Genomic DNA, 15,302 nt, shown 5'->3' on the forward strand with positions numbered 1-15,302 from the left:
AACTACAGACACACACACTCTACACACACTCTGGGATCAGGATCTTTCATGTCTCACGGTCAGAGACACTGAAGAAACAAAATCAAAAAAAATAAATCAAACATGAACCTCACGTTAACTGTGACATCATCACTGCATGGTAACTGTGACATCATCACTGTACAGTAGCTGTGACATCACCACTGCATGTAACTGTGACATCACCACTGCATGTAACTGTGACATCATCACTGCATGGTAACTGTGACATCACTGTACAGTAGCTGTGACATCACCACTGCATGGTAACTGTGACATCACTGTACAGTAGCTGTGACATCACCACTGCATGTAACTGTGACATCATCACTGCACATTAACTGTGACATCATCACTGCACATTAACTGTGACATCATCACTGCACATTAACTGTGACATCATCACTGCACATTAACTGTGACATCATCACTGCACATTAACTGTGACATCATCACTGCACATTAACTGTGACACAAGCTACAAGTGGTGATGACCTCACTTGTCATTTCTTCTCATTTCAAACTCAGTTTTATTCTGATTTAAAACAACAACATGCTCTCTCTCTCTCTCTCTCTCTCTCTTATAGAAATGTGGGGGTGATGCTCTCTCTCTCTCTCTCTTTCTTGTTCTCTCTCTCTCTTATAGAAATGTGGGGGATGCTCTCTCTCTCTCTTTTTCTTGCTCTCTCTCTCTCTTTTTCTTGCTCTCTCTCTCTCTCTCTTATAGAAATGTGGGGGTGATGCTCTCTCTCTCTCTTTTTCTTGCTCTCTCTCTCTCTTTTTCTTGCTCTCTCTCTCTCTCTCTCTCTCTCTTATAGAAATGTGGGGGTGATGCTCTCTCTCTCTCTCTCTCTCTCTCTCATAGAAATGTGGAGGTGATGCTCTCTCTCTCTCTCATATAGAAATGTGGGGGCAGTGATACTCTCTCTCTCTCACACACTCTCTCACTCTCCCTCTGTTCCAGCAGCAGCTTCGTGTCTCTCTCTCTTCTTAATTTCTATTAATGAAATTATTTTTGATTTATCATTTTTCTCCTTAAACAAACTTTATATTTTATTTCTTTCAAAAAGAACAGGACCCGTGGACGTTTTCTTCTTTTCTGGATTTGTGGACTTTTTAGCGAAAACTTTCGGAGGCTTCTCCTCCTCCGTGTCCTCCGTGTCCTCCGTGTCCCCCGTGTCCCCCGTGTCCCCCGTGTCCCCCGTGTCCCCCGGGCCCCTGACCGCGGCCCCCGGCTCTGTGCGCCGCGCTATGGGCTCCTCTGTGGCCCTGAAGCAGCCGCTGTGTCTGGCGGACATCATCACCTCGGACATCCTGCACAGCTTCCTCTACGGCCGCTGGAGGCACGTGCTGGGCGACCACCACCACCAGCACGCGCTTCACCTGCAGCACGAGGAGCGCACGGCCCCGAGCTCGAGCCCCAAGACCGCGTTCACCGCCGAGGTGCTCGCGCAGTCCTTCTCCGGAGGTGAGTGACGCGATCAACCGATGAAATCAATCAGGAAATCTTTTTCAATTATTTCAGTTCAACTTGAAACGTTTTATTCTGAGATTCAAATCATCGAAATCAAGATTCCGCCCCGGTTTGATTTTTCAAACAAAACAATATAATTTATCATTCATGAATAAAATCTGATAAATGATTATAAATCATAATTAATCTTGTCAATTAAACCAAAACACTGAAGCGTTGCTGAAAGAAAATGTGAATTTAAAAACTCAAAGTGATTCAAAAAGGAATAAAATAAATCCAACCTGCTCAATGACTCTGCTTTATTAAATCATTCATCAGTAATTATTATATATTATATATTATATATAATATATATAATATATAATATATATTATATATAATCAATCAAGCATCGATCAAACACTTTGACTCCGTTCACATCATGAACTCTTCCATTCATTTCATCTTTGATCCATTCTGTTGCTCGTGTTCTTTAAAACACATCTTTTCTCAGCATCTGATTTTAAATTCATTTTAAACGTTCATTCGTTTCTGTTTTTCATCAAATTCGTTAGGAACAATTTCAGAGAACAGATCGGAGCTGGGCCCGGGGTCCGGACTTTCTCGTTTCGTTCCTAAAACTTTATTTTGTCATTTGCAGGATCGTGAATCCCGCAGCGCTGCGTGCGTGTGTGTGCGCGCTCCCCGGCGCCTGGTGCCGTGTGTGACTTGGTTCTTTCTCTCCTGGTTTTTAATTTGGATCAAATCCTCCATCGAAAAATATTTTCCCCATTCAAATCTATTTTCTTAATTAAAGTCACAACCAGCGTCACGGTGCGCGCGGAGCGTGACACTGGTTGTGACGTAAAGGAGAAAATAGAGAAAATAGACTATTTTCTTCCTCTTTTTAATTCTTTTATTTCACTCTATAAATTCTATTTTTCCTTTTCTTATTTAACTCTGACTTGGTTCTCTCCTCTGGAGTGTTGGATTGTGTTGGAGGGGAATTTAACCTTTTTCTTTCACGGACCTCATGCTCGAACAAAACTCTTGATTTTGGATCTTTGTCATGTTTGTGAATTATGTCCTTTAGATTTAAGATGTCGAATAAATTGTGAACATGTGTGTGTTTGGTTTTTGTGTGTTTTTGTGCAGAGGTGCAGAAGTTGTCCAGTCTGGTTTTACCCAGTGAGGTGATCATCGCACAGAGTTCAGTCCCAGGTAAATAACTATACAACCATTCTATTAATCATGATGAGAACATTATTCATCATATTAATAACGTCCATAATAATAATAATAACCAGAATGTTTTTCATGTGAAATAAGAAAATGATCGATGTTTTATTTCTATAGAATCAATGATTAAAATGTCTTGCAAATAAGTTACAATACGTCCGTCTTACCTGTAACTTATAAATAAATAAAACGTTATAAATAAAGTATGTAAACATTTATATATATATTTATATATATATATATATATATTTATATATAAATACAAATCTCCTCATATTATTTTCCATCCGACATCCTCTCTCAGGTTAAGAACGTCTGACAAATGTCTCGGTCACATTTTAAGGTCTTGACTTTTTTGTAAAGAGCCTTGAGATAATGTTTATAATGATTTGGTGCTTTACAAATACAATTGAATTGAATATTCTACACTCAAATAAACTCAGGTTTAACTGATATTTATATATTTTATATATTTTCACAGAATAAAATTAGATTTAGATTAGATTCAACTTTATTGTCATTGTACAGAGTACAGGTACTGAGACAACGAAATGCAGTTTAGCATCTAACCAGAGTGCAAAATAGCAATAAAAGTGCAGAGTCTGTGCATATGTAAAGTGGAATAATTGAATAAATAAGATATATACAGTAAGAGTTGGGTGTGAAAAAAAGAACATAATTGGGACTAGCAGCAATTGAGGTAGGTAAGTACGGTTAGTACAGTAAAACAGCAAAATAGTATTTTAAGTACAGGTAAAAAAAGACATTTTTGTGCAAATGTGCAATAAGAATACAGTGGCAGTTTGTCTCATATTCAGTTTGTCTCATGTTCAGTTTGTCTCATATCCAGTTTGTCTCATATTCAGTTTGTCTCATATCCAGTTTGTCTCATATTCAGTTTGTCTCATATCCAGTTTGTCTCATATCCAGTTTGTCTCATACTCAGTTTGTCTCATATCCAGTTTGTCTCATATTCACTTTGTCTCATCGATGTCAACAAGCAGCAACGTCCTCTGTCCTTCACTCATCAAGAGTCAAACTAGCAGAGACACTTTCTGAGCAGTAACTGAAGCTCAGAGTCACATGTGAGGATCCGTCTCCAGGACACGAGGACAATAGATGCTGATGAACTGAAGACATCAACACAACCACAGATTCACTACATTAGAAGAAACTTCATGTTTAAAGTATTTGTACATGAGGACATGTCTGATAGAGACGAAGGAGCAGACACATGAACTGAGGAGTTACTGATGAAGATGAGGAGACATGTTGTGTGTCCACAAGTCTGGTTGTGATCATTTTAATGAAACATCTATTCTCATTTGTGACTTTGGAACCAGCTCAGTTATCACTTTTTCATTTGAAGATGAAATCTACCTGAAGAATCTCACCTGTCAGCGTGTTCTTCTTTTATTTTATATTAATAAAAGAGTTAAACCTGAGTTAATATTAGTGTAGAAATGTGACCACACGCAGTGAAAAGCTTTTTCTACGACTTTACATAAAGATGAGATAAAAAAGAATTTACTATTTTACACAGAAAATGTATATGAGGATGTAAGAGATGTATATAAATATATATATGTATATACATATATATACACATATATTCATTGTTCTGTGCCGTGTGTATTAATATATATATATATATATATATATTTATATATATATTTGTGTGTTGTTGCAGGTGAAGGTTTGGGTATTTTCTCTAAAACGTGGATTAAAGCTGGGACAGAAATGGGTCCATTCACCGGACGTCTGATTTCACCGGAACACGTGGACCTGTACAAGAACAACAACCTCATGTGGGAGGTAAACGTGATGATGGAAATGATTCAAGCACAGAACTAACTTATCCACCTGGAACCAACCAACTTCCAGCTGATTGGGATAGCGCCCTCTACCTGTGACAGACATATTGGTTCTACTGCTAAACAGCAACAAGTCATTTCACTAACCAACCGAATTAACCACCTAACTAACCTAACTAACCTAACTAACCTAACAACGCTTTGCTATCTGACACGTGGCTAACTCCAGGCTAACGGACGAGCTCTGATTAGCTATTGTGTAACTGGTCAATCAGCTGAATCAAACTGTTTCCAGACCAGCTAACTATTCAACACGCTGACCAACTGGCAACTGACTGATTAGCATTAGCTTATGAAGGTAACATAGCCAACTCCCTTTATCTCTCAATGACGAGCTCTCAGCTAACAGCTAGCACACGAACTCATTTCTAACTTACCGAAACGTAATGTCTCAGTGACTCATCCTGTAAATGTTGAATGACTAATGATCTGGTAACGATCGGGGATTTAAAGTATTACCAGGTGAATAAGTAGTGTGTTGTGTCCAGGTGTTTAACGAGGACGGGTCCGTCAGGTATTTCATCGATGCGAGTCAGGAGGACCAGAGGAGCTGGATGACCTACATCAAGTGTGCGAGGAACGAGCAGGAGCAGAACCTGGAGGTGGTTCAGATCGGCAGCAGCATCTTCTACAAGGCCGTGGAGGTCAGTGAACGCATCACCTGTCCACACAGCACTACAACTTTTTTATATATTTTATACACAGAGCTGTTTACTGCGGCGGGGAAGTATCACTTCAAATATCACGCCGTAAAAATACTCTAGTTTAAATACTCGTTGAGCTTTCAACAGAATATTTCACAGGAAGCAGGTGAAATATTTGACTAAAGTAAAAGTAGAAAAAAAAGAGTTTAATAATTAAAAAACACATATTCAGTAAATCTCCGAAGTAAAAGAACAGAAATATCAACATATTAGATCATTTTAATATTTGATCTTTACTCACGGTGGTAAATCACCAAACATGTGTGAATGTAAAGTCTGTGTGTAATTTCATTATCTAATAAGAAACCAAGTTCACTTGAAATAATATTATAATAATGTTCTAATATAATAATAATTTGTGTTTTTTAATAACCTGGTAACAAACTGCAAATCATGTAAGTCCAATAATGATGTCATCCAGAATCAAATCCAATTAAATGCAGGAGAATAAAAACATCTTCAGAATCAAACCAGTTAACGAGACACTCGAGTGTTTTAATCTCTGGCGAAGACTTCAGGTCTGTGTCGCCCCCTGCTGGCACAAAGACGTCAGTTGCTCAGTTTGAATGTGTGATGTTTTCGTGTCGCTCTCCTCAGACGATCCCTCCGGACCAAGAGCTGCTCGTCTGGTACGGAAACTCCCACAACACCTTCCTGGGCATCCCTGGAATCCCTGGACTCGATGACGAACAGAGCAAGAAGAGCAAGAACGGTGAAGATAATGATTCTTGATCTGTGACCTCATCCACAAACACAACAGCTGACGGAGACGACACAGTTTCCATGATCTCACTGTTTTCAATTATATCTGCACATAAACAGAATTAAATTCACAACTTTAGTATACTTTATATATATTTACCATATATAGGATACATATATATATATACATATATATAGGATACATATATATATATATATATATTTACCATATATAGGATACCTCTCCAGCCACTAATCATTTGCACTGTACCCCCCCCACCCTCACCCCCACACAAGTGACAACCACTGAACATTTGCACAAAAATGTCTTTTTTACCTGTACTTAGAATACTATTTTACTATTTTACTGTTTTACTGTTTTACTGTACTAACCGTACTTACCTACCTCAATTGCTGCTAGTCCCAATTCTGTTCTTTTTTTTGCCCAACTCTTACTGTATATATCTTATTTATTCAATTATTCCACTTTACATATGCACAGACTCTGCACTTTTATTGCTATTTTGCACTCTGGTTAGATGCTAAACTGCATTTCGTTGTCTCAGTACCTGTACTCTGTACAATGACAATAAAGTTGAATCTAATCTAATCTAATATATATCATATATATATATATATGATAAATATATATATATATATTAACTGTGACATATTCAGTGAAATTTAAATTAGAGTATAAATGATGAAAACAAGTCAACTCAACGTCCACTCGTTTATTTTGCTGAGACAGCGCCATCTACTGATGGAGACTGTGACAGAAGCTCAACTGTGAGTCAATAAAATAAATACATATAAATTATATACAAAAATAACAAATAAATGTATACAGATATAAAAAATACATACATACATACATCCATGATAGTTCCATGATAGTTCCATGATAGTTCCATGATGGTTCCATGTCTCTAGTAAAGTCTTCATCCCCTGTGCTCCTTCTCCTCTTCCTCCCAGATGAGTTCCACACCTGTGAGGGCTCCTCCTCCTCGTCCTCCTCCTCCTCTTCCTCCTCCTCCTCCTCCTCGTCTGCTCTGGGCCGCATGCGTTGCGTCATCTGTCACCGTGGCTTCAACTCCCGCAGTAACCTGCGCTCCCACATGCGCATCCACACTCTGGACAAACCGTTCGTCTGCCGCTTCTGTAACCGACGCTTCAGCCAGTCGTCCACGCTGAGGAACCACGTCCGGCTTCACACCGGAGAACGACCCTACAAGTGCCACGTCTGCCAGTCGGCCTACTCACAGCTGGCCGGCCTGAGGGCGCACCAGAAGAGCGCCCGGCACCGGCCCACCGGAGAGGCCGGGGCCCCAGCGGTGGTGATAGGTGGAGCAGGGGGAGTACACTCACCTCCTCACCCTCCACAGCTGACCGCCATGACTCACCCCGCATCACTGGTCCACCATATACCCACCATGGTGCTGTGATTACACACACACACACACACACACACACACGTATACACACACACACACACACACACACACGTATACACACACACACACACCATGGTGCTGTGATTACACACACACACACACACACATGTATACACACACACACACACGTATACACACACACACACACACGTATACACACACACACACACCATGGTGCTGTGATTACACACATACATAAACACACACACGTATACACACACACACACACACACGTATACACACACACACACACCGTGGTGCTGTGATTACACACACACACACACACACACACGTATACACACACACACACACCGTGGTGCTGTGATTACACACATACATAAACATGAATACACACACACACACACACACGTATACACACACACACACACCATGGCGAGTACACAAACACGTGTAGACTTGTGTAACAGTTGCATGATGAGTTCGTATCTAATCACGTATCTATGAGATGATGATGTCGTGCTTTGGTTTGCATGCTAACTGTTCTGTGTTCCAGGTTGTAATGTGTGTGTTGAACACAAGGAGGCGCTACAGTCTCTCAGGCTCCTTCAGAACAATCCATCGTCCTGCTGGTTAGTTTTCGTTTATTCCCGATGCTAACAGCCGTTAGCAGTCTTAGCTCCGATCATACTTGCAGAGACATGTAACAAATGTATTATTTAAACAGATGTAGCTCAGGAGGTAAAGTGGATCGTCCACTTTTAGGAAGGTCGGTGGTTTGATCTCCTCCAGTCACAACTTAACAATTTTGATCTTTTTCAAAATAGAAAGATATTTTATTACATGTCAGCAAAAACAGAGTTTGTCGATACTGACAAACTTCTTAGCACCAAATCAAATATATCGAAGCTCTCAAAAAAAAGTTTCCCGAACGTGAATATTATTCAAACTCAAAATAGTTTCTGTTAGCTTGACTGATGTAGCATTAGCATTTATCATGTACAGTGGTCATTTTAGAACGGAACACCCAACAACCAAAACACGATGGAATGGTAGGAAATGATATCTTTCAGACTTCGGCCGCTTTCGTAGCATTGTTAGCATTATTAGCATTACAACATATTAGCATATTCACAGCGTTTCAGTGACTTCCTCTTTAACACCGTCAGTAAGTCGACCACACGCTCACAGATTCACCTGAAGAAGCTCATCACTTGTTCAATTCCACAGAACCTGAATTTCAATATGGTGGATGTTGTTAATCTCACAGGATGATGTTGTTCTGTTGACGGGCTCAGACGACGTCACTGTATAAAGAAGTTGTTATATAATCAAACTGAGAATAGAACTGAAGACAAGTAACGTGATGTAAATAACATGAGATGTGCTTTATGCCCAGAATTTAATTCAACTGTCACTTTATCTCTGTATGTATATGTACAAGGTCATTTATGACGCGTGTATCAGTATATGAAGTATGTTATGTTGACTTCTATAAAGAACAATGTATTTGAGCCTATATACTCATAATAAACTATCACATCATGAGACACATCTGTCACCCCTCCTCTGTATATACAGTCAGTGTCTTTATATACTGTCAGTGTCTTTATATACTGTCAGTGTCTTTATATACAGTCAGTGTCTTTATATACAGTCAGTGTCTTTATATACAGTCAGTGTCTTTATATACAGTCAGTGTCTTTATATACAGTCAGTGTCTTTATATACAGTCAGTGTCTTTATATACTGTCAGTGTCTTTATATACTGTCAGTGTCTTTATATACAGTCAGTGTCTTTATATACAGTCAGTGTCTTTATATACTGTCAGTGTCTTTATATACAGTCAGTGTCTTTATATACAGTCAGTGTCTTTATATACAGTCAGTGTCTTTATATACAGTCAGTGTCTTTATATACTGTCAGTGTCTTTATATACAGTCAGTGTCTTTATATACAGTCAGTGTCTTTATATACTGTCAGTGTCTTTATATACAGTCAGTGTCTTTATATACAGTCAGTGATGGTCTTCATATACAGTCAGTGTCTTTATATACAGTCAGTGATGGTCTTTATATACAGTCAGTGATGGTCTTTATATACAGTCAGTGTCTTTATATACAGTCAGTGATGGTCTTTATATACAGTCAGTGTCTTTATATACAGTCAGTGTCTTTATATACAGTCAGTGTCTTTATATACAGTCAGTGATGGTCTTTATATACAGTCAGTGTCTTTATATACAGTCAGTGATGGTCTTTATATACTGTCAGTGTCTTTATATACAGTCAGTGATGGTCTTTATATACAGTCAGTGATCATCTTTATATACAGTCAGTGTCTTTATATAGTCCCAGTACTGACACATATAAAAAGTGAGCTGTGTTGTTCTGATGTGACGACGATGAGCTGATAAGTGAAACCTCAGAGTCAACACGTTGTGTAAGATCAGAAAACACAGGCTGAGTAAATTCACCTTTGGGACACAAACACAGAAGTTTGCGAATAGTTGAGTTGATCAATAACCAATCAAATCTGAGCGTCTGCTGACGGTCCGTCAGTCGTCTCAGTCTGTTGTGTCTTCTTCAGTGTTTCTTTAGCTGCAGGATGAAGGTGTGTGTCCTCCTGTTGTGTGTGTGTTGTCTCTGCTGGAGGACAGAGGCTCAGGCCAGATCGTGAGTAACATTTATTTCTCATTAGTTTCTACTCTTGTGACACTGTGGAGGAAAACCTTCAAACTAAATGATGCATTATGGGAACTCATGTTTCTCAACAACTACTTGAAGAGTTTTGTTGGTCTGCTAAGAATCTTTAATTAAAACTGGTCCGTGTTCAGTTCTGAACAAACTCTAACATCTGCTGCTCAAATATTTGTTCAGCCGAGCAGGGCTGTGCTCACACTCTGAACGAGACCGGGGCTCAAAGTGAAACAGGGGCACCTCTGTCATTTGCTCCGAGAGCTTGAGCTCCATGAACGTCAACCACGTTTAGGTCATTTCCAGTTTTTTGTGTCACCAGAGGAAAAGCTGAGGATGAGCTGGAACCACACCGACGACCCACGTTCACTTCTTATAATCGATGAATCCATGGTTCATCCTCAATGACAACATTAGCATGCTACATTTAGCATATTAGCTCATCTACAGTGACGATGTTACAATTACAGTTTTTGTCCACTATGCATTGGCTTCATAACAGGTTTGGTTTAATTTGCCCCCCCCCCCCCCAGGACCCTGGGGGGGCCCCAATGGGAAAATGTTTTTATGAATGTCCCCCTGTTTAACTTACATCTTTTGCAGGACGCATGTGTGTGAACATACGAGATGAGTGTTAAAGATTTCACCAACGGTTAGAGTACTGAAGGATGGTTGTTGGACAGGAAGAAGACGACGAGACACCAAACGCGTCAACATCTCCTTTTGTTTACTGTTTGTTTAGAGAACACCCTGATGAAGTAAAAGACACTAACATGGAGTTTACTGACCTTTGGTTTAGTGTGTAACATTAGGCATGTTAGCATGTTAAGAAGAACATGTCTACACACTTCATCTTTCCTCTTAACTCAAACACTATTTATCTTCGTAGGTTTGTATTATGTTCCATATCCCAACATTATAGTCGTATATCTTTTCATTTAGTGGGCTTGTTCTTGGGTCGTCTCCCAACTATTCGCACAATTCCATGGTTCAGTAGATCTGAGTGATCCTGCTGACAGTCAAACGAACCACAGTGAAGACATAACTTCCCATGACCTGACACCATGCCTCCTCTTCCTGCAGGTATCTGATAACAGCTCCTCTCTCAATGCGTTTGGATGCGTTGGAGACAGTGCTGCTACAGTTGTTTGGGTTTTCAGAGGAGAAGACGGTCTACGTGTTTTTAAAGACCTCCATGGCTCCGGATCATGTAGTTCTAGCTCAAGAGGTCGTAACCCTCAACACTCAGAACCACCATCAGGCGGCTGCAAAAGTCCGGGTGGGTCATGCAACAAAATTACCAACCACTGTATTTTTATCAAAATGCATCCGTACAGTGTAAATGAATCATGATGTCTCTTCCTTTTCTGTTTCTCTCTAGCTGTACCCAGGTCAACTGGATAAGAGTGTGACACACGTGATCCTCCACGTCCAATCAACAGAGATCAACCAGCACGTCTTGGTCCCTGTCAGCCGCTCCAACGGCTTCATGTTCATCCAAACGGACAAACCGCTGTACACCCCACATCAGCGTGGTGAGAGAATAATAACCTTTATATAATGTCTGATATTCAGGCTCCACCTCCTGCACACTCCTCATATCCTCATTCACAGAGACACATCTGAGGTTTCCCAAAATCTGCTGCATGTCTGTCAAATTGTGCATCAATCGATCAATCAATCAATCAATCAATCAATCAATCAATCAATCAATCAATCACATTTTATTTATCAGGTGATCACAAGGTGTAACATCCTTAGAGGATCCGTCTCCAGGACCCAGGTGCAATAGATGCTGATGGAACTGAACACATCAACACAACAGGATTTATTACATTAGAAGTAAAAATACTTTAAACATGAAGTTACTGTTTAACTTCATGTTTAAAGTATTTTTACAGAAGAAAATATTCAGGTGTCCCTCAACAAGTCATAAACTCAGGTGTTTCTTATTTAAGTTGTCCTGGATCAGAAAGTCCTCGTTCAGCTATTCCTCATCAACTACAAAAGTGGTGGTCCTCATTTAGGTCCTCATCATCTCATGAAGTCAGGTAGTCATCACCCAGCTGGTCCTCCTTTAGTCCTCTTTTTACTTTGTTCCGATTGTCCCTTCTCAGGTAGTCCTCATCAATCCTTCGAAAAGCTTCTCACAGGTTGGTCTAGTTCAGGTCGTCCTAGCTTTTGTTGTCCTCAACCGCTCCAAAGGTAGTCCTTGTTCAGATAGTCCTCATTTGGCTACTCCTCTTCAGCGCATGAAGTCAGGTGTTCCACGTCAGCTCAGAAATTCAGGTTGTCAAATGATGAAATCAAGTTTTCCTGCTGAACTAATTTTACTGTGTGTGTCCAGTCAAAGTTCGGGTATTCTCCCTGAACCAGGAGCTGAGACCGGCCAATCGCAGCGTCTTCCTGACCTTTAAGGTGAGTACAGTTATCTGCAGGACCTGAAGCGAACAGCTCACAGGTTCATACATTTAGTTTTCTTTCATCAGAAGTGATCTCAGATCATTTTGTCCCCCACAGGACCCGGATCACACCACAGTGGATATTGTGGAGATGTTTGATTTAAATAATGGAATCCCATCTATGCAAAACCCCTTCAAGATCCCCATCAAACCAAAGTACCACAACTTTCAAAAACAAACTTACTGAGACTATGTAATGTTATCAATGTGGCTCCAGGGTGTTTGTAATGTTTTGGACTGTCTGTGCTTCCAGGTTGGGGATCTGGTCCATTGAAGCTTCCTACTCAGATGACTTCACCACAACAGCGAGAACAGACTTTGAAGTTAAAGAATATGGTTTGGAATATGATGATTATACGACTGATACTTATGGTGATAGATATAATGGCAATAATTAAGTGTCTGTATTAGTTCTTCCAAGTTTCTCCATCCTCCTGGAGCCTGAAGCAAATTACATCAGCTATGGACACTTCAACAGATTCCAATTTAAGGTCTCAGCCAGGTGAATAAACATGTCCCCGGGACAGCTTGTTCAGACACGTGAAGTCCAAACTGTTTGTTTAGCACAGTGTCGTCTGCCCGTCTCAGGTATCTGCACGGTGCTCCGGTGGCCGATGGGGAGGTGTTTCTGCGGTACGGCTATGTTAGCGGGAAGAGTCCTCCAGTTATCATCCCCAACTCTGTCACCAGAGAGAGCGTAAGAGACAAACAAAATGATTCTACCAGCTTTAATGAATGTGTCCAGTACGACTGAAGGACAACAGCACCAGAGTATGAGTGTTTAACTCGTCATTAGGTGAAGATGAGGAGTTCTCAGGACGTGAGTACAGGCCAACTTTCATCGACTCTATTCAGAATAGATTCCAGGTACTGAAAGTGAAGTTAATGCAGAAGTGCCTGAAACCTGTGTTCTGTGCAATGACCAGCAGGGGGCGACTCCACCGGTAGTTTCTATAGAAAATGTCCCTTCTCACTGTATAACGTCAGGAAACTTTGTCCTCAGGAGTTTTTGTCTCTAGTCTCAAATGTTCTTCAAACAGCTGATGTTCATTTATTAATTTAGATCATTTAGAGTCAAACAGACCAGAAAGCACCGAGTGTATGGGGGGGGGGGGATACCACAGTGTGATTGACAGCTGGTACCGTCCACTAGGTGCACGTTACTCTCAGTTAGGCTCCACCCCCACTCCTCCAAATATGGTTACCTGTGGTTTTAAAAAACCAAGATGGCGCTGAACAAACTGAGGCTTCAGAACAGAAGCTCACAAGCCGACAGGTGACGTCACTGTGTCGGTGGAGTAACAGAGAGAAGGTGGTCGTGTTCTTCAGGGTCACTTTGTTTAGTTTCTGTTTCAGCAAAGTTTCAACATCTTTTTTTAAAAGTCATTTTAAAAACCTTAACTCATTCACCTGACTGGCAGTAATGTCTGCAGTATGAGTTATTACAATATTATTATAATATTACAATATTCAGGTGTACGTGTGTGTGTGTGTGTGTGTGTGTGTGTGTGTGTGTGTGTGTGTGTGTGTGTGTGTGTGTGTGTGTGTGTGTGTGTATGTGTGTGTGTGTGTGTGTGTGTACGTGTGTGTATGTGTGTGTGTGTGTGTGTGTGTACGTGTGTGTATGTGTGTGTGTGTGTGTGTGTGTACGTGTGTGTATGTGTGTGTGTGTGTGTGTGTGTGTGTGTATGTGTGTGTGTGTGTGTGTGTACGTGTGTGTGTGTGTGTGTACGTGTGTGTGTACGTGTGTGTGTGTGTGTGTGTGTGTGGCTGCATCAGTTGTCCTCGACAGGTGAAGTGGATGTGACTGTGAACATGGAGAAAGTTCTGTCCAAACACAACGGACCAAAAGATCTAAACAGTCTGATGGGGAAGTACCTGTACGTCGCTGTCCTGCTGCAGGAGGACGCAGGTACTCACATAACCACCACACGTATAACTAAAACACTGACCAGATATTTGTCCCCACATTGGGACAGTTAAGACATTTACATCCCCGCCTCTTGTCTCTCAGGTGGTATCACCCAGGAGGCGGAGTTTGCTGCCGTGAAGTTCGTCAAATCACCTTACAGTCTGAGCCTGGTGTCCACGCCCCCGTTCATCAAACCTGGACTTCCTTATAACATCCAGGTGGACGCTCAGTCTGTCCCTGTCCTCACTCACTTTAGACTCACACATCATTAACCTGTCAGGTGAAGTAAACACCTAAAACCTTCTGCTGGAAGGTTTAGTGATACTGAATAAATACATTTTATATTGATTTAAATCTAAAGACACAACAAATAATCATAATATACATACACACACACATATATATATATATATATATATATATATATATATATATATATATGTATATATCATAACAAACATATTACTTTATATAAATGTCATTATTGGGAGAAATATGTGACAACGGTTTGTCTCTGCAGGTGCTGGTGAAGGATCACCTGGACAAGCCGATCAACCGGGTTCAGGTTCAACTGGTGGAGCGACAGCTGTTCAGACGGGGGAAGACAGTGGAGGAGATGCCCTGTCCCAGCTCAGCCAACAGCCAATCAGACGGCCTCGCTGTCTTCATCTGCAACACGCCCGGTGAAGCAGAGACCGCGGTGCTGAAGGTGGAGTTCTAGATCTACAATCTCACCACGAGGCTTGTTTGTTATTATTGTTCACTTGTTGATATGTATTTGTTAATTAGTTGTTGCTGTTTACTGGCTATTGTTTGTACTTGTTGTTTA

General features: G+C 40.6%; 2 protein-coding genes across 3 annotated transcripts in view; both read left to right on the top strand.

Annotated features, from left to right (window-relative positions):
• The first annotated feature begins 1,162 nt into the window (after positions 1 to 1,162).
• On the top strand, positions 1,163 to 8,952 carry LOC109644195 (PR domain zinc finger protein 12-like). Its single transcript, XM_069522873.1, has 6 exons — positions 1,163 to 1,486; positions 2,627 to 2,692; positions 4,401 to 4,525; positions 5,073 to 5,228; positions 5,886 to 6,000; positions 6,966 to 8,952. Exons 1-6 carry the CDS (start codon positions 1,270 to 1,272, stop codon positions 7,433 to 7,435), a joined length of 1,149 nt encoding a protein of 382 aa, XP_069378974.1. The 5' UTR covers positions 1,163 to 1,269; the 3' UTR covers positions 7,436 to 8,952.
• Positions 8,953 to 9,925: 973 nt separating this feature from the next.
• Positions 9,926 to 15,302, top strand: part of c5 (complement component 5) — a 17,725-nt gene continuing 12,348 nt past the window's right edge. For both annotated transcript variants that reach the window (XM_069523193.1, XM_069523195.1), the window contains exons 1-11: positions 9,926 to 10,078; positions 11,183 to 11,378; positions 11,481 to 11,634; positions 12,447 to 12,517; positions 12,620 to 12,717; positions 12,815 to 12,897; positions 12,973 to 13,063; positions 13,150 to 13,258; positions 14,341 to 14,473; positions 14,576 to 14,691; positions 14,994 to 15,182. In XM_069523193.1, the coding sequence (XP_069379294.1) occupies positions 10,011 to 10,078; positions 11,183 to 11,378; positions 11,481 to 11,634; positions 12,447 to 12,517; positions 12,620 to 12,717; positions 12,815 to 12,897; positions 12,973 to 13,063; positions 13,150 to 13,258; positions 14,341 to 14,473; positions 14,576 to 14,691; positions 14,994 to 15,182 (1,308 nt within the window). In that variant the 5' untranslated portion in view covers positions 9,926 to 10,010. The remainder of the gene's footprint in view (positions 10,079 to 11,182; positions 11,379 to 11,480; positions 11,635 to 12,446; positions 12,518 to 12,619; positions 12,718 to 12,814; positions 12,898 to 12,972; positions 13,064 to 13,149; positions 13,259 to 14,340; positions 14,474 to 14,575; positions 14,692 to 14,993; positions 15,183 to 15,302) is intronic.

This window comes from Paralichthys olivaceus, chromosome 4 (genome assembly GCF_024713975.1).
Source record: "Paralichthys olivaceus isolate ysfri-2021 chromosome 4, ASM2471397v2, whole genome shotgun sequence".
Lineage (NCBI taxonomy): Eukaryota > Metazoa > Chordata > Actinopteri > Pleuronectiformes > Paralichthyidae > Paralichthys > Paralichthys olivaceus.

Coding starts and splice junctions, on each gene's coding strand:
- LOC109644195 (XM_069522873.1), top strand. CDS start 1,270: ATGGGCTCCTCTGTGGCCCTGAAGCAGCCGCTGTGTCTGGCGGACATC. Junction 4,526..5,072: donor ACAACAACCTCATGTGGGAG/GTAAACGTGATG, acceptor TGTTGTGTCCAG/GTGTTTAACGAGGACGGGTC. Junction 6,001..6,965: donor GAGCAAGAAGAGCAAGAACG/GTGAAGATAATG, acceptor TCTTCCTCCCAG/ATGAGTTCCACACCTGTGAG.